At 36.9% G+C, this 25233-nt stretch overlaps 2 protein-coding genes across 3 annotated transcripts in view; one reads left to right on the plus strand and one right to left on the minus strand.

The window, feature by feature from the left end:
- The window catches only part of Mitofilin (inner membrane mitochondrial protein mitofilin), a 307825-nt gene extending 306560 nt beyond the window's left edge, over positions 1-1265 (minus strand). For both annotated transcript variants that reach the window (XM_083140773.1, XM_083140771.1), the window contains exon 1: positions 1157-1265. In XM_083140773.1, the coding sequence (XP_082996899.1) occupies positions 1157-1201 (45 nt within the window). In that variant the 5' untranslated portion in view covers positions 1202-1265. The remainder of the gene's footprint in view (positions 1-1156) is intronic.
- Positions 1266-1271: 6 nt separating this feature from the next.
- mRpL35 (mitochondrial ribosomal protein L35) overlaps positions 1272-25233 on the plus strand; it is a 43739-nt gene continuing 19777 nt past the window's right edge. Inside the window, exons 1-3 of the mRNA XM_083140774.1 lie at positions 1272-1432; positions 5594-5795; positions 19567-19695. Coding sequence (XP_082996900.1) covers positions 1408-1432; positions 5594-5795; positions 19567-19695 — 356 coding nt within the window. The 5' untranslated portion in view covers positions 1272-1407. The remainder of the gene's footprint in view (positions 1433-5593; positions 5796-19566; positions 19696-25233) is intronic.

The raw sequence follows: 25233 nt of genomic DNA on the forward strand, positions 1-25233 counted from the left end.
GTTAGGTTTGGTTCCATTAGCACTCCTTTCATTCAATTTAGCATATACGGACAATACGAGAGTGTATTGTGCTCTCATGCAGGAAGCAAATGGCGGCAGCAGCAATAGCGCGTCGGAAATAGATTTTCGTACAAAACCACATGCATTCGCATTAAAATGAATCAAAATTACATTCCCGAACATCAACAACGCTACAGAAAATGATTTGCGTAAGTACTTTCTCCTGTAAATTTGAAGAAATCTGTCTCAGGTATAGTAAAGTGTTACCGTTTTTTGGGGCTACCCGTGGATGGTTTGTGGGAAATAAGGAACAACAGTAAGTACTCGTTAATGTAAGAAACATACATTATTTTCATTAGAAATTCATTATTTCTCCTAAAGAAATGTTCCACCATGCAGAATAGTACGTTAGCAATGTAAAAAATTGCGAAATAAATAATTGATAGGTGTCTCCGGTATAGTAAAGTAGTACCGAACTCAATTCCGTAAGTACTTTCCCGTCTGTTCTCCTGTAAATTTGAAGAAATGTGTTTTCGCTACATCTAACTGTTACCAAAAACACTGCCAACTCCTGTATTTTCATTGATTTGAGACACTTTTGTGAAAAAAGCCCAACCCAAAAAGCTGTTCTTTTTTCCGACCACTTCCAACTCTATTGTTACACCTGATGTAATATTGAAAACATAGCTTAGAACGAATCTTTTCCTAAAGTGTGTGAAACCTAACTTTCTTTCAAGAAAAACAAAATCAAATCTGGGTATTATTGTAGGTTTTCACGGAAGATCTGTGTGTACGATCAATTTGATGAGTAACTGTATCTCTCAAAATCAACCTTGTACAAAAGTGAAAACCACGATACCGGTACGTATCGTTTGATATATTAGGAAAGGTAATTACATGTGTAAGAACTGTTTATTGTGTTAGACCAGTTGGTTCTATATAAAGTACTCTCAAATGCATGGCATAGCAAAGCGTGAGTGTACACATACAGTAAATGTACAACTAAATTCTAGGAATGAATAACATTGGGCAAACCCACATAAACGATTGTCGTATGTTTCTTACAGCCAGTGGAAAGTGACTCAAACAAAAGGTGTTGGGAACTATTATAAACTATACTGCAGTCAAAGGTGTACAAAACAAGCGATATACTCACTCGTGCGAGCCAAAAACATGGTAATTTTGCAGGAAGTCGTAGCATTTTTCTAACTTCTATCTAGCAGCCGAGAACAACCCTTTACAAGGAACAGATGAACATCGTAAAAGACATGGCGTAATGCGCAATAAACAAAGCACCATCGATGGTCGATTCGATTAGGTTGAGCGGCGAAGTGGTCAGTGGAGAAATTATATGAGAAAGTTGAACTAAAGTTTAACCAGCCTGAGGATCATGTGTAATTGAACAAAATGCTACGACGCATTGCCGGCTTAGGTATTTCAAATTGTATACATTTTATTTAAGCTGCTGCTTGATTTGTAACTTCCATTATGCTATCCTTATTAACCAGGCTTGCACATAATGTTGTTTCCTTTTCGTAGGCGAAACCCACGGTAATATGACGACAAATATATAATATTCATGTTCCGCCAGAAATGGTGACATGTACGTTACGGTGGGTTTTCTCCATGTTGCTGCTTACGTAAGTAAGTTAGCCTTAAGTGTGATGTTTTCTTAATTCTTTCGTTAGGAAGGGTAGGATATGCAGTTAGGTTGGGTCCCTTGAACGACTGTACTCCCCACGAGAATTACGTTCATCGATTTTTTGTATGGATTTAAATGTTTTGTAAGTAACATAAAGTTTATTTCAGTGCGTGGAAAGCACAGATCACAGATATTATATCCCAAATCATGTCCCTCTTAAGTAATAAAAAAATACGTTATCGAGGGTAAGACTGCAGAATATGGGCTGCTTAGGAGGAACACGGTTCATAATTTTTTGGTAACGTTTTGTAGTTAGTAATCGGGAAAAGTAAGTTTTAAGGTGCGGAAAAAAATTTTCTTTAAAAAAAGCAGAAAAACGTGTCCAGGTTGGGCGGTATTGAAATCGTAGCAACGAAGGAAAAGGCATATTCCTGCACAAATCTAGTGAAAGCAAAAAATGCCTATGTTAGGTAGCCTAAATAATAATTAGTCATTGTATTTATGCTAATGAAACCTAACCTAACATGCCTAACCTAACCTAGTAGGCATTCCTCGAAGAAATAATGAAAGAAACTGTGCGTAAACAATATGGACACAAACGAATGGAGAAATGCATTGCTTGTAGTAGCAGGAAAAACATTTTTCATTGTATTTATGCTATTGGAACCCAACCTAACAGGCCTAACCTAACCTTGTAAGCATTCCTCGTCTGAAATAATAAAAGAAACTGTGCGTCTGTGGGTGGAATCCGGAGTGACAAATCAACTCGAATGCCACGAAACAAAGGGTCTCGCTTATCGCACAACACTTGAGCACGTAAACAATATGGACGCGAACAAATGGAGAAATGCATTGCTTTTAGTAGCAGGAAAAACATTTTTTACGTGCAATAATATAATAGTAATCGTAAAAGGAACACCGGAAAATGGAAGTAGAAGGTACGTACTTTCAGGGGAAATAAATTTTGTTCGTCTCTTTAGAGGAAAAAAGCAGCCCATGTTCTGCAGTGAGACCGTGGCGAGAAACCACATATATATTTTTTTTATACCTGTTTGATATAGGGAAAACACATTTCACTCGTTCATTTCGTCATTTTTTACATTCGTACTTACCTATTATGCATTCCGAAACATTCCTTAAGGTGGGATTTCGCTTTTTTCATGAAAATATCTTCAGTTTTCCACATACCGAGTAATTATTGTTCGTTCCTCTTTTGCTTGTGTTACACACAATATGACGGGCAAATCTTGATTAGCATTGTCTATCATCAGTGCATATGCAGTGTTTCCAACTCTTCACTGAAAAATTCCTACTTTCCTGTTACTGATTTTGTATTTTTTCCAGGTTCGAAAACCCCACGAACCATGCATGCATAGCCCCACAAACCATTCGAAGGTACTACTTTACTAGGTAAATGTTTACTGTCCTTCGGACACCTGTGGGTCTATGCGAGAATGGTGTGTGGGGCTACGAATTTTTATTCAGTGGAGTAAAGCTGTGCATGGAACATGGCAACACCACAAGCATTTACTCACAGCGCTAGCCTGCATTTACCACGATTCAACTGACATCGCTGCATACAGTGTTGCCATGTTCGAAATGTGAATTGACAATGTTAATGGATTGTAAAAAACAGATGCAAAGAGCTTCAAAACAAGACCAATATTGTATTCGTAGGACTACCCAATAATAAGAAAAAGTGGTAAATTTCTCGTAAGGAACAGACAGCTGAAATTTGCTAATTCATTTAATTTGAATATTCGTACTTACGTATTCTGCATTAAGAAACATTGCTGAAGGTGCCATTTCACTTATTTCACGGAAATAAGCTCTAATTGTGACATATCGAGTAAGTTTTATTCGTTTCTTGTTGCCTTCGGTATCACACAAAGTGGTGGTCACAGTTTCACCACCGTACTCGGCATGCAGTGTTTCCACCCCACTGCACCCAAAAATACCTACGTAGCCCCACAAACCATTAACGCATAGCCCCACGAACCATTTCCGGTAAGGTTTATGTTAGGTAGGGTCATGTATAGGTTACAATAGTTAAAAATTGGTTTCGAAAAAAATATGCGTAGCCCCACGAAACATACCTTCTTACTGACCGAGATTACGTCATAACACACAGTCTACATCCACCTGGAAGTAAATGGATGCAAGAGCTTTCGTGCATCGGTCACACATTTATATCGAAAAATAGATTATTTACTGGCAAAATTCAATGAACGATGCGAGAAAACACTTCCCCAAACTTCCAGAAGTATAAAGAAACTGCATTTGGTAAGTAATTTCTCCTGTAAATTTGATTAAATCCGTCTGTCCCTTATGAGAAATTTACCGAAAAAGTTGTTTTGGAAATTGAAAAGTGCTGGTTTTTGACAAATTTTGAAAACCTGAAAGTTAATAATTGTGTTTAAAACCTTGCTGCCTGCACCTTTCTAAAATTTCATAATAATTGGACAACCCATTTTTGATTTACAGATTTTCAAGGGTAGCGATCGTTTGCAAGACTGAAAAAGACAGACTCTTTTTTTGTTTGCACAGCAATAAAAAAAAATATAAAGCATATTCGAAATAAGATTTGGTTATTAAATTAGGCACACACAGGAGATGTACTATGTAGATTTTCTGCGAAAAATGCAGGCTCGACCAGGACTCGAACCCGGGTCTCTGGCAATCCGTGCCATTGCTCTACCGCTGAGCTACCGAGCCGGCCTGGCTTCCCCCACATTTTCGCTGGCGCTGTTTTACCTGTGTGAAATCGTCTCTGCAAGTGCTACTGCAACGGGATCTGTTGCCTTTGAAACACTATAGACGTCGACGTTGCCTGGTTCCTCCCAGCGTAGAGATATCAATCCATTAAATTAGGCACACACATTTTTCGCTGAAAATCTACATAGTACATCTCCTGTGTGTGCCCGGGTTCGAGTCCTGGTCGAGCCTGCATTTTTCGCTGAAAATCTACAAAGATTTGGTTAGCATAGATTAACGCAGAATTGTATAGGCTAAATTTTGATGTAACTCGTTTTTATGTAGGTCTCTTGGTTAATTTTTGATTGGAGTCCGAAGTCGAGTATCTATAATTTTTAATTAATTAGTAGTATTAGACTACTCACTATCTAGCCGTTATTTTACTGGAATTATTCAAGTATTGGTTTCGGCTCAGCCTTAATAAATATTTTGGAATCATGATGCCCTGTGCGGCGACATGCTTGGACACCCCTAATAGCAGCTATTCCTACATGGAATATAAAGTAAATCAAAATAATAATACATTTGTTATATTCTGTTTTTGCTTACCTTTACATTCCACACCAATACCTCTTGTGTGTGCAAATGAAGCTTGTAGGATATATATATATATGCACAAACTGGCAGGATTGTGTATTGAAGCAGCCATTTTAGCACCCTCTAACTCGTGCAATAACCAACAGCTGACTAGCAAAATATGATTTTTGTGTCACCAGTGGAGTAGTTGATGATACTGTGCAGATGTTGTCAGTCACTTTTTTATAAATAAATGTCCCTTGTACAAATAATTTTAATGAACTGCATATTTTTACAATTGTTCAATAAATAATACACAATTGTAACTATTATTGAGATATATTTTCATTGATTCTTGTATAGAGCGACCGCAAATAAAAGAACTTTCCACCAGTATCCTTTGCGCACCTTCCCCTTCATCTGTTCAACTCTGGCCATAAGGAAGCATCCTCCCCTCCACATGGATAGATAATGCACATGAGTCGCGGGTCTGCGTAGGCTATTTTGCTGGTGGTTCCGCTGTAGTACTTGGAAATAAATCATACCACTTAAATAAATCATCTGAACATATTATAATGATAATGTTTTTGAAGTGCACCCTCCCCCCTTCCTCGGTTTGTTGATATTTTTCGAAACAAACCCACCTTCTTGTTTTATTTACCTACTCCTTTTCTTTTCCAGTTACTTCGAGGTCTTTCTTGCATGCTCCAAAACACTTGATAGTGCAGCAGTCACCATGTTTTAAAATACCAGGAGTTCCCTCATCAAGTGTTACTAGATCCATCACATCTTGTGCACAACTACTTCTTATTAGGCAAACAGCACCATGTTGCATCTCTACATCCCAACTTTTATTTGCGAATGCACCCTTTTCTATATTGAGGTAAGTATAAAGGGATGTGTGAAGTCATTCATACAGTTTCCACACCTTTTGAGATAAATTTCATTCACGTAATGGGTAATTCCATGTCAAATCAACCAAGAAAAATAAAATTTTGGAATTTTATGTCATGGATTTGACTATTTTTTGGTATGCGCGTTTCTTATCATCTGAAATATAGAATTTTTATATATATATATTTTTCATGTTGCCGATTTTTGAGTTATTGAATTTTGAAAATTGACAAAATTGCCCAAAAACCGCTCACCGCTGAAGCTTTAAATACAATTTGCAAGAGACTTGTTTCATCTACTTGGCTGGGCATGGTCTCATTTTAAAGTTTATGGAGAGGGCTTTCATTTGATATACAACATGCTTGGTCTTTTGCGTAAAACAAAATTTGAAAGTGTTTTCAAAATTTTATTTTACAATTTCCAAAAATCCTAATTTTCAAAAATTTTAAACATATTGGTACACATCTACTGAAGGTTCAGTCAAAATATCAAGGTGGTGTCTCTTTGGTATCATATGAAAAGTGAATTCCTTTCAAGACCATGCAATGATATTTTACATACCTAACCACATTATAAATACAGAAGCATACATACCAAGATACTGCTTAGTGATACAGAAAGTCTTTCTTAGATAAAATGTGTGATGCTTGTGTCATCTCTACTTGCTTCAGCTGATATGTTGTACCATTGGCTGTTACAGGGTTCACTTTGCACAGGACTCGCGAGTCTGCGCAGGTTTCTTTACTTGTGGTTCCACTATAATAGTAATATAAAATTGTACACTCACCTCACTTAGTTCTCCGGCAGTTTGTTTCTTTATACATCATATTTGGAGAAGATACAATTCGATCTATAGGTGTTCTCTGTGTATAACACACCTTATTACTGACTTCCTTGACCCTGATTGTACAGGGTGAAGGAAAACAAAGAAATTAGCATAATTTTCTCTTCAGAGAAGATGTTGAACCTAAAGTGTCTTGGTTTTTAAGAATATGTGGTCGCTTTGGATAAGTATATGATTGTGCCCGACCACAAGGATCCAAGAAAGACAACTACACTTCATGCTCTACATCATCTTTCGAAATTACACATCCCACCCATCAATTGGCATCACATGCATATGCTACAAAACCTGTGATGTGCATGGTACATTTTCAACATCTGCATTAACTTTAACAGATGTAGAAAACACACTAGTCTCCACTTTTTCTGTGCTTACTGGTATGAATGCATGAAACCTCTTGAGTCCCTGTTAGAGCCATAAAAAATCTTAGACCAAAAAAATCTATTGGTTCCTATAAAATTCCGCCGTACATACTTAAAGGATGTGGTGATATACTCAAATATCCCCTGCACATGCTGTTCAATCTTGAGCTCTCCACCTCAACATTTCCAGATATTTGGAAATTAGCAAAAATTACCCCGATACCAAAAACAAATAAGCAAAATGATGAGCATTACAGGCCGAAAGCAGTCGTGACAGCACCTGCCAAGCTCTTAGAGCAAATTCTTTACAAGCATATTTCTTATCACATACGATCAGTGATCTCTACTTATCAACATGGTTTCTTGTGTAAAAAGTCTGTCTGTACCAACCTATCAGATGTAATATATACAGATTTTTTTGAAAGTGTTTGATACCGTAAACCATAGAATCTTAATAGAAAAACTGAAATCATACAATCTATCGAATTCAATGTTACAATTGTGTCAAATACTACTTAACAAACCGCAAACAGTTCGTCACGTTTCAGGGAAATACTTCCGATAAATTTGAAGCTACATCCGGAGTTCCCCAAGGCTCTAACCTTGGTCCCTTATTCTTTCTCATGTACATAAATGATCTTCACGAACATCTGAGTGAATTACTTTTTGTGGACGATTTAAAAATATACAAAAGAGTTTGCTGTTACAGTGACTGCACCAAGTTACAAGCGGACATAAACAGTCTTGTGGAATGGTGCGAAAACAACAAACTAATCTTAAATAACGAAAAATGTTATCAAATGTCATATACTCGAAACACTACATCAACAAAATACGAATATTGCATAAATAAACAAAAATTAAAACTGGTAGAAACAATCAAAGATCTAGGAGTTCTGTTTGATTCTAAACTTACATTTCACGGGCACGTTAACTTCATAACAAACTAGGCTTACAGACTTCTGGGATTTATAATGCGTACATGCAAAGAGTTCAAAAATCTCGGAAGCTTAATAATGTTCTATAATGCTTACATTAGAGCGCAAAATGAATATGTAAGCATAGTGTGGCACCCTCAAACCCAGCAAGATTTAAACAAAAGAGAACAAATTCTAAATTCTTAAGACACCTAAAGTCCAAACTAGATGGCATTTACCCTCAAATGGAATCCTGTGAGAGCCTTCTCAGATATTTTAACCTAACAGCTCTCAATAACAGATGCATCATGCATCAGCTCATTTTCCTCCACAAAATTTTAAATAATCTCATTGAATCTCCTTTCGCCCTGTTACAGTTCGACTTCTACGTTCCCTCAAGCAAATTATGACCAAGAAAGCAACTCTTCGCCCTCTTGTCGTAATAGAACCAATGCTCTGGCAATATCCCCAATTTGGTAAAACATTTAATGATACCATCAAAAGTAAAAACAGTGTGGACTTGTTTTGCCTAACCACAATTTTGAAAAGCAATATACTAGAATTACGAGAAAACCTAAGACTTGTATGTTTGTTAAATGTTTTTTGTCTATATACTACATTAATCTGTGCAATTTATCAATAATGTTATCACAAAATTATTGTATAATGAACACCATAAATGGGTAATATACCTGTTGCGTTCAATTTCTGAAATAAATAAATAAACAGCTTCACCAATCCATGTCTGTAAAAGTCTCTCTTCTTCCAAATATTCGTCATTTCTCACATAAAAGAAAGTTACTGATGGAATGTTCTCATTTCCCAACTCAAATAGCTGGAGTGGTGTCATGATTTGGTTTGAAAAAGGATTCTGGAGACTAGCTTTGACTGCCAGCCTCTTTACTGTCCCTCCAACACTATCACACACTCCCATACCATGTGCTGTTGCATAAAAATGCCATTCAGTCGCAATGCTATCAAAATCTGTTACATGAGAACAAAAAAATGGTTACACAAATTTCCAAAGTTTTTGTGGTTCTTATATTGTGCTGCTCAACCATCAGAGAAGTAATATAATTTCTATAAGTTTGGCAGACAGTCAATTTTCAAGAAATGTAAAAGCTTTCTTTGGAAAACATGGACAAGAACTGTGTTGTGAATCAAGCAGTCTGAAGTGGAGACATAACTCTTTATGTTTTAGAATATCTTCATTGTTCTTAAAATATACTACAAATGGATGAACTGTTGCCATTGAGTTGTTCCAGTGGAACCCTTGTACTTCATCCTGCAAAATAAATGAGTAATTCTCAGCAAAATCACATGTCACCACAGCTTCATGATGCACTAGAGAACTTTTATTTTGAGAAAAATATAATGATTGCTGTTTGGCTGTAAAATCGTGTCTCTTAAGGTTGGACAACTGATTTGAAAAATCTTGAACAAATTGCTCTGTGGATTTAGTAATTGTCTCAAAAGAACAGCGATCCACTGCTTGTAGGTTATATTTTCAATCATCTCTTCCTCAAAGCTTGTTAGCAAGGCTTCCTTGAAATCAATTATGGTGGGACAGGAATCACATTCATCTAGAAAACACTTCTGTTATGGTACCCTACACATTATTTTTGAAAGACAATCTTGGTATGTTTTTATTGAATTTTCATGTCCTGGGAGAGTTTTTTTATTTAAGTGAGTATTGCTACTTAATTGATGAGTGGTACAAACACATACAGTGTGGGTACCACTGGCTCCTGCTATTATGCAACTCTTTGCTCTTAATTCTACTAATTTTGAAAACCCAATCTTAAGTACATCAAAAACTATTTGACGTGGAGATCTCAAATTGGTGTCATTCTTGTCAGCTTTTAATGAGCTTTAATTTGAACATGACTGTTGTGACGTGAATATTGCTTCTGTATTTATAATGTGGTTAGGTATGTAAAATATGTTAACTTAAATCATCTTACGTTCTTGAAAGGAATTCACTTTTCATATGATACCAAAGTGATACCACCTTGAAATTTTGACTGAACCTTCAGTAGATGTGTACCAATATGTGTAAATTTTTTTGGAAATTGTAAAATAATATTTTGAAAACACTTTCAAAATTTGTTTTCCACAGAAAACCAAGCATGTTGTATATCACATGAGAGCCGTCTTCATAAGCTTTAAAATGAGACCATGCCCAACCCTGTAGTTGAAAAGGGTCTCTTGCAAGTGGTGAGCAGTTTTTGGGCAATTTTGTCAATTTTGAAATTTCAATAACTCAAAAACCGGCATCATGAATAATAATAATAATAATAAAAAAAATCTATATTTCAGGTGATAAGAAACATGTATACCAAAATTTAGCCAAATCCATGACATCAAAGGTTTATGTACTGGTTGATTTGACATGGAATTACCCTAATAAAGGTACTGCAGCATTTTTGTATACTATGATTATTTTGAGATTGACTGATACAATAATTGTGAAATTAAGTAGCTGCGTGTGTTGGGAATATTTATCGTGATTATGGTTTTGTGCACTGATCCTTGTCAAATTTCTTCTTTGCTTTGAAGATCTTAACAGTTCCAAATGTCATAAGGGGCCTCCCGATGGCGCAGTGGTAGCGCTGTTGCCTTGTAATCAAGGGGTCGCGGGTTCGATTCCCAGTGGAGGCACATAGTGGTTCGGATCCCACTTTAAACTGTAGGTCTAGTCCCAATTAGCCTTACTGTGCATAAAGTGGACTTAAAACACCAAATCAATCAATCAAAACAAAATGTCATAAAATTTCTCTGATTTCAATTCAGTGTTATGAATTTTGTGATATTTTTCATGGATTTTCAGTGGAATTATGTGTCTAAACTATGGGTATATTGTTTATCTTTATGGAATGCACAAGACTGTCAACATTTTGCCATAGTGTTCTTTCTTTGAGAAAGGAAACTGTAAATTTGCTACTCTCATGTGATACAGTTGCCACATTTTGTGCTTTGAAATGTTTTTTGGACACACACATACCAAGTAAGAAGTTGCAAACTGTGCATGCTGAGTTGATGTCAACAAGAAAGGAACAAAGAAATGAAGAATATGGTGAAGGACAAAGATATTGCCATTTATGCAGATGAAACAACAGATCGTAAAGGCCATTGTATATTTGCTGTTTTCTTGAAAGTGCTGTACTGCACAGGAGATTGCAAACTTGTTGTTGGTGAGGCGAAAGTTCTCCAAAATGCAAATGCAACAGAGTGCAGCAGAACAATTGTTGAAGTTCTGCAGAAGTATCAAATAAATTTTGATCGTGTTGTTGCTGCTGTTTCCGATTCTGCACCATATATGACAAAATGTGTTCAACCACTGAAAATTTTGTTTGGAGACATGTTAATACATATTCAATGTTGGGCACACAAGCTCAAACCTGTAGGTAATCAATGGGCAGCAAAATTGAAGGAGCTAAATGGGTGTGTTTCTCAGTAGAAACATGCTTTTTTAAATACAAGAAAACCCAAGCACTTGTATCTACAATTTGTAGAAGAGAGATTTACTAATGGGAGCATGCCTAGACTGCCAAAATTTTTCCCCTCCCCAACACTAACAAGGTGGAATTCATGGTGTTAAGCTGTTGAATATGTTAGTGAATACTTGATCGATGCTGTAGATTTTTCAAATCCATAGATGACAGTAAATATATATATATATATGTATTTTCTTTTAGTGGCCGCGGTGGCTCAGTCGGTAACGCGTCTGACTACCATGCTCAAGGTCCTGGGTTCGATCCCCGGCCGGTTCAAATCCGGGAACTTTTCTAACGATGGAAGCGGCCCCGGCGCCCACCCAGCGTCGAATAACATGGGTACCTGGGGGAAACCCTGGGGGGTAAAGGCGGTCAGGGGCGTGATGCTGATCACATCATCCCCACTCATGACCGGATCAAGAAAGTGTGGGGTGTTACCCCCACACCCCCTATATGCCTTCATGGCATGGTGCGAAGCACAGTCGAGCACTTTACCTTTTTTTTTATTTTCTTTTAGGATTAAAAGGAAGGAAAAAGAGAAATTGACTATGGAAAATCGAAAGTGGACAGAAAAGGACCTGGAGGAATTTTACAAGACTACGAGGGGTGTGTTTACGGACAGAAAATTTTGGGATGATGATGGAACCGAAGTACTTCAGACAATTAAGAAAGTTCAACAGGACATGAGAACTTTAATGGAAAGGTTGACTGTGTTTGCCCAAAAGGAAACGGGGTTAAAAGAGGTCAAGAAGGCGATGATGAGTGGATTTGACCAGTTAGAGTCAGTGGTCCAAGACTGGCGGAAGAAGGAAATTGAGAGACAAACCAGAACCCTGGGAAAAGTGTCCCAAGGTGAGGAAAAGGTGAGGCGAGCAAAGATGGCTTTATGGGAAAATAAGGTTGAACAGACAGTGTCAGATTTTAGGGAAGAACATGATAGATTCTTGAGAGCTCAGAAAGGCCAGTTCAAAATATTGCAGAGCGTCACTGCAAAGCCGTTGAGGATGAAGCAAGATGAAGACAAGCCAAGGTTGAGTTAGTGTCTGTGGGAGTCCAAAACGAACCAGTGACCCCTTCAACCGGAAGGAACTGTGCAAGGATTTAGTGAAGTGCCGTGGAGAAATCTTAAGTGAAGGAGAAGATAGTGAAATAGGATCACCCGACCACCCAACCTCTTGCACGCATGGCATCAACAACATACCAGAAGACAATTTGGAGGGCTGGAAGTTCGCTTTTGTGAGAGAAGAAGAAGAGGTAATAAAGGTATATCACAACCTATTTGAGGGTGGGGGAATGGCGGTCGACACTCTTATGAAAGAACTTTAGTGCCGTGTGATTACCAAATCCACTTGTGTGAACTTTTTTAAATTGAAAAGCTAATTGTGGTGAAAAATAGTATGGCTTTCCCTAAAGCTTAAGTAGTAGTTTTAGTGTATTTACATATATATATATTCGTAGTGTTGGTATTATGTAGAGTAATTACTTGATTCTTCTTTTGAGAATTTTTCTCAAAAATTTAATTTAAATTTTCTGATAAAAAATTCTCCAAAAAAAAAGGAAAGGCCATATTGTTACGATTGAGAAATTTTGGTAAATTTTCTTGATTTTCTATTTATTTTTAGACAGCCCTCGTATAAGTACTTTAAGAGTTCTAATTTTTCTTGAATGCATATTTCGTTCTTAGTTAAATTGTAACGCAGTTTCTGCTGGGTGAAAAAAAAAAATACAGAGCAAGTAGAAGCTGACATTCTTTTCTTTCTTGTCAACAATGCATTCTTTTTCGGTTGGCGCTGTGCGGGTTTGTCAGTAAATTTTGCTGCATTGTGTTTCTTGCTATGCCCTTTTGGAAGGAGTAATTGTTGAGGGTTAAAAATAACTTTCCGTTGTCCAAATCTTTTGTTCAGGGAAAAGAATTGCATAATCCCGCGACTATAAATACCAGCATTTTCGCTGGCAGAAGAAGTTAGTATATTCCGGAATTTTTAGGTGATTAAATCGCATGTCGAGGTCCAGGGCTGGGAGAATATGGGCTTTATGTGGGGAGTGGCTGGTCAGCTCTCCCTTCCACAATGTCTGAGGTTTTCCGAAAGCCGCCTTTGAGGATTAGTGCTGGTCAGCATGGTCCTTAAAGGGGATTTAGCGGGCTTATAAATAATTGATTCTTATATAAATATTTAATCTTAATAATTTAAAATTTGAAATCATTCATAAATTGTAAATTCTGTTGGAGTTAGCACTGGTCAGTGTGACTCCAATATTAATTCAAGATAAATAAATTAGGTTCATCAAAGATATACAACCTTGTCCTCGAGTTAAATTATTATTATTATTTTTTAATAATCCTTCGGAATTCTTCTGGTCAGAAGGCTCCTAAATAAAAATTTGATTCTTTAATGACATTAATCCAAGAGCATACCTCTGGTCAGAGGGTGCATTTTAAATCTCATAGCCTGTATAGTTTTCATGTTCATTTAAAGTCTGAGTATCCGGAACGCTGAGGAAAGTTTTTAGTTTCTTTTATTTGGGTTGATGTTAGATGTAATTTTGAAACAGCCATAATAGGTGACAGGTCGAGTATATGTTTTTCTAGAAATCATTTATGTAATATTCTATTGTATTGCTTTTGTGATGTGGGTAGCCAGCAGCGTTGATAAGGGTAGACATAGATTCCCCTATTTATTAAAGGAATTCCATGTGGACATTTGTAATTTGTGGCCGAGATATGGCGTTGATAAAGGGTAGAGAAAGGTTCCCCTGATATTTTATTATGAATGTTTTAGAGGTCGACCCTGAAGATTGTGGTATACCTCATGAATTCTATAGAACATAATGTAGATGTGAAATGATGATGAAGGCATGAATAGGAATTTGCGATGGATGTTATGCAAATTTTCTTTGGATTTGGTTACGTGTTATATTGTCGACCATTAGTAAGTGAATAAATTGTCACCCGTTTATTGAAATCAAGTTACAGCTGTATTAGATCTTTGATGGGCTTTGGACATGTAATAGATGAGGGTGCTCTTGGTTTTATGTTTTTTCATTAGCAAGTTTCTGACTATATTACGGAAGTCGTTATGATATAAATTTATTTGTCGTTTTTTTTTTTTTTTTTGATCAGAAGTTTGTATATTTTCTTTTATTCTAACTATGTTGAAAACTGTGAGAAAATTTGATTAATGTTTATACAGGGAACTTTCTCTCATGTTTTTTTTTTTTTTTTTGGAAATGTTTATTTGAAATCTGAGGAGTAAATAAATACTGTAAGTGTTAATAGTTATTTCCTTGAGGGTAAATTAGGATTATAAGTACATATTAACTGGCATCCTTTTTGTTTGATGAGGTGCGTCACGTGCCTGACGATGGGCAGATGGCCGTGTTTCGTTGCACTATACGACGCACGTTTTTAGAAGCGATATCGGGCGGAGCTACGGAGATCATGTCCTTGGCGACCAGACAATGACAGAGTGCAATGTTGTACAGTTAGGAAACTGTGGCACGCAAGTTAAACGCAGTGTTCTGTATTTTTCTTGCGCACAAGAAGTTTTCATAAAACTTGCCACTGTAAAGTTCATCATGAAATGGGGCACGACATTTTGAACCTGACTGTCCAAGTCCCATTAATTTCCATCGCCTACAGCCGGAGTTATCGTTTCTCGAAGAAACACGGGAAACAACACGTCTCTACACACACACACAATGACCCCTTTCATTTTCCTTCGGTGTTCAGTCAGTTTCTTTCGTTGCCACCGTGTTGACCCCGCTGAGTTCTTGTTTTTTGGTAAAGCTATGGGTGTCAAATTTGGCTGAATATACACAATGACCCTTCATTGTTGTGGGCGTTCATGAACATTGCGAGTCAGTTTGAGTTCAGCATTTTCGGAACAAGGACGGTATGAGATAATTTTACTCGTACGCCATGAAGAACAGTTATGAGAGGATTCAATACAGCCCTTATTGATTGATTTGATTTATTTTACATCGCTTTCTACCACTTTTGGCTAATTGCGAAGATGAGGATGGGTGATGATGATATGAAATTGATGAAGGGACACTTAAAAAACACCTTTGCCCGGGCTGGGATTAGAACCTGGGAACCATGGAATCGTAGCGCACTGTGCAATACAGCCCTTATGTTTGATAGTTGTGCAATAGTGTGTGTTCCGTGAGTGTTATTAAATAATGTCGCACCGGCCACCATGGTGCAGTGATTAGCATATCGCGCTATAAAGCTAGGGGTCCCGTGTTCGAATACCGGCCTGGACATGCATGTTTATGAATGTTCATTCATCAATTTCATTATATCATCACTCATTACCATCTTCGTAATTAACCAAAGGTGACAGAAAAGTGAAGTAAAATAAATCAAATCAAATTAATAATGTCGCCCTCGAAACTTAGTACCAGTAGTACAGGCACCAATTGTAAAATAATGCGTTCACAAGACAGAAATCTTAGTTTTAAAGTGTATTCTTACTTTGCGGAATTGCCATCGGAAGAAGTGCATGCTGAAACAGTGTTTTCTCAGAGTCTGGAACTTACAGTTAAAGCATGTGGTGTATGTGTGCATACTGTGTTGCATATTATAAAACAGGGTAAAGTGTTTCTACCACAGAATTCGGTGAACCCCTATTCAGATCTGTGAAACATGCCAGAAAACAGAAACGAGAGCGATGATGATGGCCTTGCAGTTCCTCTATAATAAATATCTTCGAACTTGTGTTCAGTGATATGATACAATCCTGTACAGAATTCTTCACTTTATATATTTCATTGTACTTAAATATCACGAGCATGCATTATGTATAAGAAGTTTAATATTGGACACAACGAGTTCTCTGTTCCCCTTCTGCTAGAAGTTGGTTTGGCAACTGGGCAAGGGTGCTGGCTGCAAATTGGTTAAACTCATGTTCCTTCTAAAAGCGTACACCATATAGCTGTGTAATATTTTAAAGTTATTTTATTTATTCATTGAGAAAATATCACAAACTGTTGCTGTGATACACTGCCAAGCTATATTCGCAGTTGAACATTGCAGAGCCATAATAGAACTTATAAAGACATTAAAAGGCTCAAAATATCCACTCTGCCACAAACTGAATGGCAAATTACTTGACAAGACCTTCATACCAGTTTTGAACTTGTGAAGGATGGCTGCTTTGGAGAGAAAAATAGTGATGACAACATTAAAAAAAAGCGGGTGTCACTACTCAGTTGTTTTTACGTGGAACAAAATCTATGAACAAACTTTCTTCCCCGATAAGTAGACTCAGGAAGGAAACTTGCAAAGGCAATGGGGCAAATTTTTGATGAAAGGTTCATTCATGTTTCGGGAATAAAAGATGCGGTTGATGATAATTAGACATAAGGGAGTGGTGGCAGAGGCTACCAAAATTAATAGAACCTCTACAATTAAGTTTCGCAGAAAAACTTAATAACTCCCTTACAGCTAACTAAAGGTTCATTGTTATAAACGATGAAAACAGAAAACTTCATTAAGTGGCTCAAAGTGTTCCATTTATATCTGAATTATCTCAAGCTGAATTTTGTCTCATCTATGCAACAAGTTCTCAAAACATTACTTAATGAAAAGAGGAGTTTGAAACCATTGGACATCGTACTAGGATTAGAGCAGGAGCATGGAAGGTTTAGTGTTGTAAGCATAAAGGCTGTATGGGTGCCAGTTTCAAATGTGGACTGTGAAAGATTGTTTTCTGTTTATGGTAATGTGCTGACAGAGCTCAGAACAAACCTTGGTGAATAAAATTTGGAAACAATGATGTCATTTCTGTTCAGTGATGAACAAATGTTTGTTACCCTGTTATTTTCAACAAGTTATTTTTGGGGTAACAAAGTTATATTTAAATATATATATACGATGAATAAACCTCTAATGACATGCAATTTAGAAATGAAGTGATTTTGTCTTGTTTGAAGTGGAGTTTTGTGTTGGACAACTAATTACTTGTGTTTGTGTACAGTATAAAAGAAATGAAGGAATGAATCATTTGTACCTTTTTTGTAAAAGCGTGTGTCAAAAATATGTTTCGTATCATTCTACAGAATGATGGGGATCAGAACCAGTCACTTCCACAATTAATTGCTGGGTGATGTAACTTATTCATCCTTCATCCTCGATGATGAGAGCACTTGTCATTAACATGACAAGTTAAATGCTTGCAGTGTGAAAGGCACAACTAAAACTAACAACTAGAAAAGACAATGATCACTCATTGGGTTCTATCAACCTTTGAACCTAAATCATGGCTGGGTTAGGATAATTACCTGTCTATCTGAAGAATGAAGATAAATTCGAAGAATAAAATAAACCAAGTCCTCTCTACGCTTCGTTGCAGGTTGACCAGGACTCCTCACTTTCCCTCAACTCCTTTCTTTAAGCTCCTCTCTCTCCTCAATCGAAATGAAAAGTCATTCCCCTCTCAGTCTGCCTCACCTCTATATCACCCAAGCCAGGGAGACCTTCCTCCATGCCGAATCGTGATTTTTACTGCCTCTATTGCAAACAGCTGACTAAATAGGCTGATGGAACTTCCTATATCCTGAATACCTCAGGAAGTTTGCATAGCACAACACTGTGCATTATTTACATACCACAGAGGTTGAGACAACTGAGATAAACAAGTGAATGCCCTGGTCAACATGAAGCATCAGAGAAGCTTTAAATAAAATATAATCTTATGGATTGATATGGTTTCTCACTACCTCCAATCTAACATTGTTTTTATCGCTCTCCTCAGTTTTTATTTACCATTAATTTGTGTCCCTATCAATTACTCAATCTGGTGGAAGTTGTTTTTTTTTAAAAAAAAGAGAATGGGACTAGTAGTTCTTGAAGTACACATTCACAAATTATTGTTTCATTCCTTGAGGGCAAGTTCTTTTATTTCCGTAAACATTTTTATTTTTATTGTTTTTAAATGTTTGTGAATGCATATATACATATTTCACCAACAAAAGTTATTGGAATCTGAAACCTATATGCTTCACAGACAAATTAAGTCAAATTTTGCTACATTTATAGTGTCGCGCTCGTAACACATTTTTGTTAATGCCTTTCATGCATTCAGGCTATTTCATTGTATTCAAGTTTTTCATTCGTTAGCAGTTACTACAAAGTACTTAATAATTCTATGAAATCAGTTGCTTAATCCACTCTCATGACTAGACCCTTACATTTTGTGCACATATTTATGCTGAATAAAATATAAAGATTTCGGTACCAAAATTGGGTACATTTCAGGATCAAAGGTGGTATAAAATATCATTTCGGTGTTAAAATGTTGAATATAACCTTAAATTTGATTTTTAAAACCAGTAAAGATTTTTCCCTTTGAATAATACGTTTCTGTAGTTATCAGATAATTAAGTTTATTTCAGTGTAAAGTAGTCAGTTTTTGCTTCTCAAGTATTTACAGCATAATTAATTAATTTTCTGGTCTTTGCATAATACAGAGGATAATTCAGACTTCAGAAAATATCACATCAGTAGATAAATTCTAAATTGCATGTTTAACAGTCTATTTAACATTTTGCAGTTCATTTCGTGACAAAATTTGGCAGGAAAATTCACCTCACACCTTTCAAAAACATGAAAAATGAAGTTTATAGTGTGTTTCCGTCAAAAACAAAATATGCGTGCCTCTATCTATACTTAACCAAATGCCATTTTCTGTCCAAATCATGTTGCATTCTTTGTAGAGAGCCTGACCCTTTTGTGAAGACCCACAAATGTCAGCCTCTCTTCCACGTAGTTTGTGTGTGTGTGTGTGTACTGTACATGTGTATTTGTCCTTCCATCAATTTCATCTTCTCGCCATTAATTCACATTTTCACAATTAGCCAAAAGTAGCAGGGAAGCAAATAAAAGTAAAAGAATTCATTCATTCTACAGAGAGTGTAAATGTACTGATAAAGAATTCAGGTAGAATTAGAAAATAGTACTTCTGGTTAGATAACTTGTTGCACAGAAGTGTACATGGTAAAAATTGTTTCAAGATATTTAAAATCAAATTATAGATAATGAATGGGTAGACTTTGTGTTTTAGCAATATGTGTGGAATATTAATATTTTAAAGATTGTACCCGAAATGTAGAGTTATTTTCTTTTCATTTTTTTTAGGTGTGCAGTTGGGCCATCAACTCCTGTTCCAACTACAACTCAAACAAGAACCATAACGAAATTCTCACTCTCAAAAGGAAAAAGAGCAACAGTAAAAACTGTATTAAAACGTTTTTACAGGTTGGATTGGTACGTTCTGACTTACTGTTCAATTAATTTTCAGTAGTTTTTCATTACCTTCTCCTACTGTTTGGTAAATATTTAAAAAAAAAAAAAAAAAGTTTTTGGTGATCATAATGTGAGTTAACCTCTCTATTATTTCCATAGATTACAGTTATTAAAAATATGAGGTATGATCAAAAAGGTATTGAGAATGATTTATATTGCGAGTGTGTGTAATTTGAAGTATTTTTTTCCCTGGCATCTATACACTTTTACCATCAAGTTTCCCATTGGTTTGAAACATTTTTGAACAAACTCTGTATTTTCTAGGCACTTGTGTTTAGGACCTCTCTGATGGTGCAGTTCTACAATCAAGGAGTCCCGGGCTCAATACCTGATGGAGGCACATAGTGGTTCAGATTTCACTTTAAACTGTAGGTCCAGTTCCGATTAACCTTACTGTTCATAAAGTGGACTTAAAACACCAAATCAATGTAGGCAATTGTCATCACATTGTCTGCATGTCTCCTTTTTTACTCAGCTTCAAGAAACAGCACACATTCTGTGGTATTCTTGTTTTATGTTGACTAATTACATAACTTCAGTGCCTTGTTCAGATATGTCATCAGTCTACATTTTAAAAACTACCACAGAAGCAAAGGTATAGGTGAGTAGAGACCAGACCCTGCCCCCTTTCCTTCACAAAAGAGTCACCAAGTGCATAATTTAAAAAGGTAAAATGCTTTATGCACTCCATTTTAGTACAAAAAGTTTTCTAGACTTCAAGTCATCACTTTTCGTCAGATGGAACTAACAACCTTTCTGTTTTCCTACAAATGTTAAATTTTTCTTTTTATCATGAAATTACCATATACCAGTGTACAATATAAGATGCACCCCTTTTTATTGTACACACTTTTTAGAAAAAAGCACTTAATTTATAATGAATTTACGGTATTTCAAATATAAATTATATAACAGGTAATATGTAGGTCTATTTTCAACAAATAAATAGGCCGCGGTGGCTCAGTCGGTAACGCGTCTGACTACCATGCTCAAGGTCCCGGGTTCGATCCCCGGCCGGTTCAAATCCGGGAACTTTTCTAACGGTGGAAGCGGCCCCGGCACCTACCCAGCGTCGAATAACATGGGTACCTGGGGGAAACCCTGGGGGGTAAAGGCGGTCAGGGGCGTGATGCTGATCACATCACCCCCACTCACGACCGGATCAAGAAAGTGTGGGGCGTTACCCCCACACCCCCTATACGCCTTCATGGCGTGGTGCTATGCACAGGGGAACACTTTACCTTTACCTTTATTTTCAACAAATAACTAATTTTACTAGGAAAAAATACATATTAACCCGTAACTGGCATGGTGCCAGATTGTAACGTAAAGGGCGTGGCTTGGTCCCGTGGACCACCAACTTGAATTCACTATTTCCACAAGTTATCGAAACGGTAGCAAACTTTTTCACAAATTTACATCTATTTTATATCTTCTTTATGGAATTATGATAAACGTTTGTCTACTATTTCCGTTATTGCAGTTTTTATTACTCAATTTACCTAACGCTACAAAAATTGTCCATTTTTCGAAACGGCTCTTTAAATACATTTTCATGTGACTGTAAGATACAAAAGATCGTTTAGTTGTTCAATTATCACACAACATATACAGGTGGTAGACAAATTAATATGAACACCCATATGAAAACAGGTTGCAATTCATTATTGCAGTACAGACATGCCACCTGGTACAGAAGTCTTCCACTTTGTGACCATGAAGATAGAGGTATCACTTTATCAGCAGCAGTCGTATGGGTTGTATATAAACATTCTGCTACCAGTAAAATTTGAAGCTCACCAACAGAGATAGGCGTCTGTTGAAGCACAAGACAACGGTGTCTCAGATATCCTCCGAGATGAACTCCTTATATCCAAGAACCTGTACAACGAAAGCTATCCAACGAGAACTGTATAATGGTAACATTCATGTCAGAGCGGCTATTCCAAAACCATTGGTGTCACCACGTAATGCTTTGAAGCATCGAAAATGTAACAGAGGGCACAAATGGTGGACCATTGAATTATATATAACATGGAAGGACTGCTTTATGGCGCAAAAGTGAAGCTATTCTCTCACTTACTTATGCCAGGAAACAGGGGAAGAAAAACTGAAGCAGACAAATTTTTCTATGGGGGCAAATGAATTTTTACGACAGATTATTTACGAAATAAGAGCTATAGTTCATGAGAAAACATTGTAATGAGCCACCTATGTTCAAACCCTGCGGGATTTAAGATTAAAATAACAATATCAATGTATTTTTAAGAATTAAAAGTTGATTAATATTGAGAACTCCACAGCTGCTGTCCGCATCGTGTTATAACTTGCAACAATATTACTGTTGATTGATTTAGTTTTACTTCGCTTTTCTGCCACTTTTGGCTAATTGCAAACATGGGGATGAATAATGATATGATGAAATTGATGAATAGACACTGGACTAAAGTTTGGTTTCGTTAGAAATGCATATATTTTTGGACACGTTAATTATTCCTCTTATTTTGTGACCGCAATAGATTATTATATAAATTTAACACTTAATATCTTAATTGAATTTCATAAAATGAGAAAAGATGAAGGATACGGCAAGTGCGTGCAAGGAAGCTACATCTAAAAGAAAACGTAAAACAAAATCTAGACTTTAACCCGACAGGATGCTAGTTTTTCTACTAGAATGTAACAATGCATGCTGGATACAAAATTAATGCACAGTTAACACTTTCAGTAAAAGAAAAAGTTCGACAAATGTCAAACAATACTTAACACTCATTTCGAAGCTTCGACACAATTTTTTTTCTTCCTGTACGTCTTGCGAAAAACATTCATTGAATGGAAGTTGGGCCATAATATCAAGGCACTCTTTTGTGCACTATTAAAATTTCGGAACTACTGCTTGACATGCCAACAATACACAAATTGCTCGTAAGTATGGCATGTAGATAAAAATAATATTTTACGACCATCTATCCAGAGATGAAATGTTTAATTTGCTTTGTTACTTCTGGTTAGCTTCTCTGCATGACTCAGTTAATTTCATATATTTATAAGTTATGATTGATTGATTCCACCCTCTAAATCATACATACTACAATAGGTACAATCAAGGATAATACGTATATATGGGTACAATGGTATTGGTTATTACCAAGTTTTATCTCTTGCAACAGTGTATGAAAAACTTGGGTGTAAACACATTCGAAAGTTTTCGCTATAGCATTTAATTACAGTCATCAACTTTTAACCAAGACATTTAGGCATATACACATATTGTAAGAATAATACTTACTGTTAAAAGTGGACACTAAACTATTGGTACATCCAAAGTCGAACATGACCGTACCATGTTCAACCCACTGAAGACTGGATAAATTATTCGAAGAAACACATGTCAACTATTAATGTAGCGAGGAAACACTTAATAAGACCTGCACTTACAGCGCTGAATGCATAAATATTATTTTAATATGTTTCTTTTGTGATATACGAAAGTAAATACACGTTAGCTTATTGGATCTCCAAGTTTTCTTCTACCGTTCCCTGGAGAAACTAATCACGGAAGTGGCTTCAGTTTTCGCGGCCGATCAGCATTGCATCTAGCGTTCCAGTTCTCTATAGTTCAATGAGCTGGACCCAATACCAGTGGAGACAGGTCATCTGGTCTGACAAATCTACATTCATATTATTCTAGACCACCAGACGTGTTTCGGTGTGAAGAATGGCTGCGAAAGCCTTTAATGTTGACAACCTCCTTCTTACTGTTAAACATGGAAGGGGTTCTGTGATGCTGTGGGGAGCCATATTTTGATGTTGTCTTTGACCACTTGTAGTCCTCTATGGGAGAATCATAGCAGAGGAATATCACAGAATTCTGGGCACTCCATCCTGTGATCCGGACAGTGTTCTCTGGCGAACGATCTGTGTTTCAGTGCATCAAAGCATGGTTCAATGAACACAAAGATGAAGTGGAACATCTCATCTGAGTTCCTCAGTTGCCTGATCTTAACATAATCGAACATTTGTGAAGTATTTTGGAGGGCAAAGTGCATACTAGGTTTCCACCGCCAGCCACACTTACTGAAATAGAGACAGTTTTGCGTGAGGAATGGATACGTATTCAACATTGTGCATGACCCGCATTTGTACACCCCACATCGGATACATGCTGTAATTTCATCTAAGGGTGGGTCAACTTCCTACGAATAAAGATTTTTGTGTCATATCAGGGTGTTCATATTTTTTTGCCCACCACCTGTATGTAATTACCAAAAGGTAACAAAATCACATACAAAAATTCACACAAAAAAAGTTCTGCACAATGTCGAAATGATTGATTGATTTGCTTTATTTTACTTCGCTTTTTGTGCCACTTTTGGCTAATTTGCGAAGATGTGGATGAGTGGTGATATGATGAAATTGATGAATGGACACTCACAAACATCCATGCCCACGCCAGGATTCGAACACGGGACCCCTGACGTCGTAGCATGATGTAATGTCAAAATGAGGGAGAAAAACTAAGTGATCGTAGCGATAGTCATTGGAGATAAGTTCTTCATTATCACTTTTATCAGACTCCAGATCTGATAATTCACTTCCCCTTCCAACTTATTCAAGTGTGTCAAGGATATTTTCACTAATAAAACTGATCGTCAACTCTGATTCTCGCATAGGGTCCCTTGCCGAAAGACTTACTCAAACAGCGTCATGTGGTCCGTGGGACCCACGAGTGTCTGTTGCTCCAAAACTAAAATGCAGGTGCCGGCAGGTATGTGATATTCCAAAATAAGTTGCTACTGAAAAAGAGAGGGATGTGCCTGTTATTGCCTCCGAGAGCAAAGCATTGTTCTAGGCCTGGTCCCATGGACCACACCATGCCAGTTACGGGTTAATCATCTTTGTCACACACTGCAGGGAAGCAAGAAAGAAATCGTTTAAATCAGAACAGAGATAATTTCCAAAAATGAAGATAATCTGATGGTTTTGTGTTTGCTATTAATTAGGTGCTGTGTGCTACCACTCTTAACCATGAAGCAGTGGAACACTATGCATCACATGTTTTCAGTGGATACTTTTTTTTAATGTAACAGGTCTGTAGTGAATACTCATTGAAGATTCAGATGACATTTCATTGTTGGTCAACATGGCCAAGTTCCTAATTGCAATGAATGTTGTTGTGCCTTCAAAACTTTCTGTCTACATGATCAGTGTTGTAACGGACATCAACCTGAAGACCAAGAAGTGCTCAAACTATTGAGAATATTTAATCTCTGAGGCTTTCAATTCAACCAAGCCCTCAGTGGTCAGTGGCCTGTCATCAGAGCCCTGCACGAGATCCAGAATAAATCTGTCCACAAGGAGGCACACCTTCAATAATATGCAACACACACATCAAGCCAGGTGTTTGACACCCTGAACAAGAATCCGCAGGCCTCGATCCCTGCCAGGTTTCTCTCTTTACCCGGGTACTAAGAAGTCACGTGAGACCGAGTGTAGTTC

The sequence above is a fragment of the Lepisma saccharinum genome, chromosome 19 (genome assembly GCF_977018435.1).
Source record: "Lepisma saccharinum chromosome 19, izLepSacc3.1, whole genome shotgun sequence".
Taxonomy (NCBI): Eukaryota; Metazoa; Arthropoda; class Insecta; order Zygentoma; family Lepismatidae; genus Lepisma; species Lepisma saccharinum.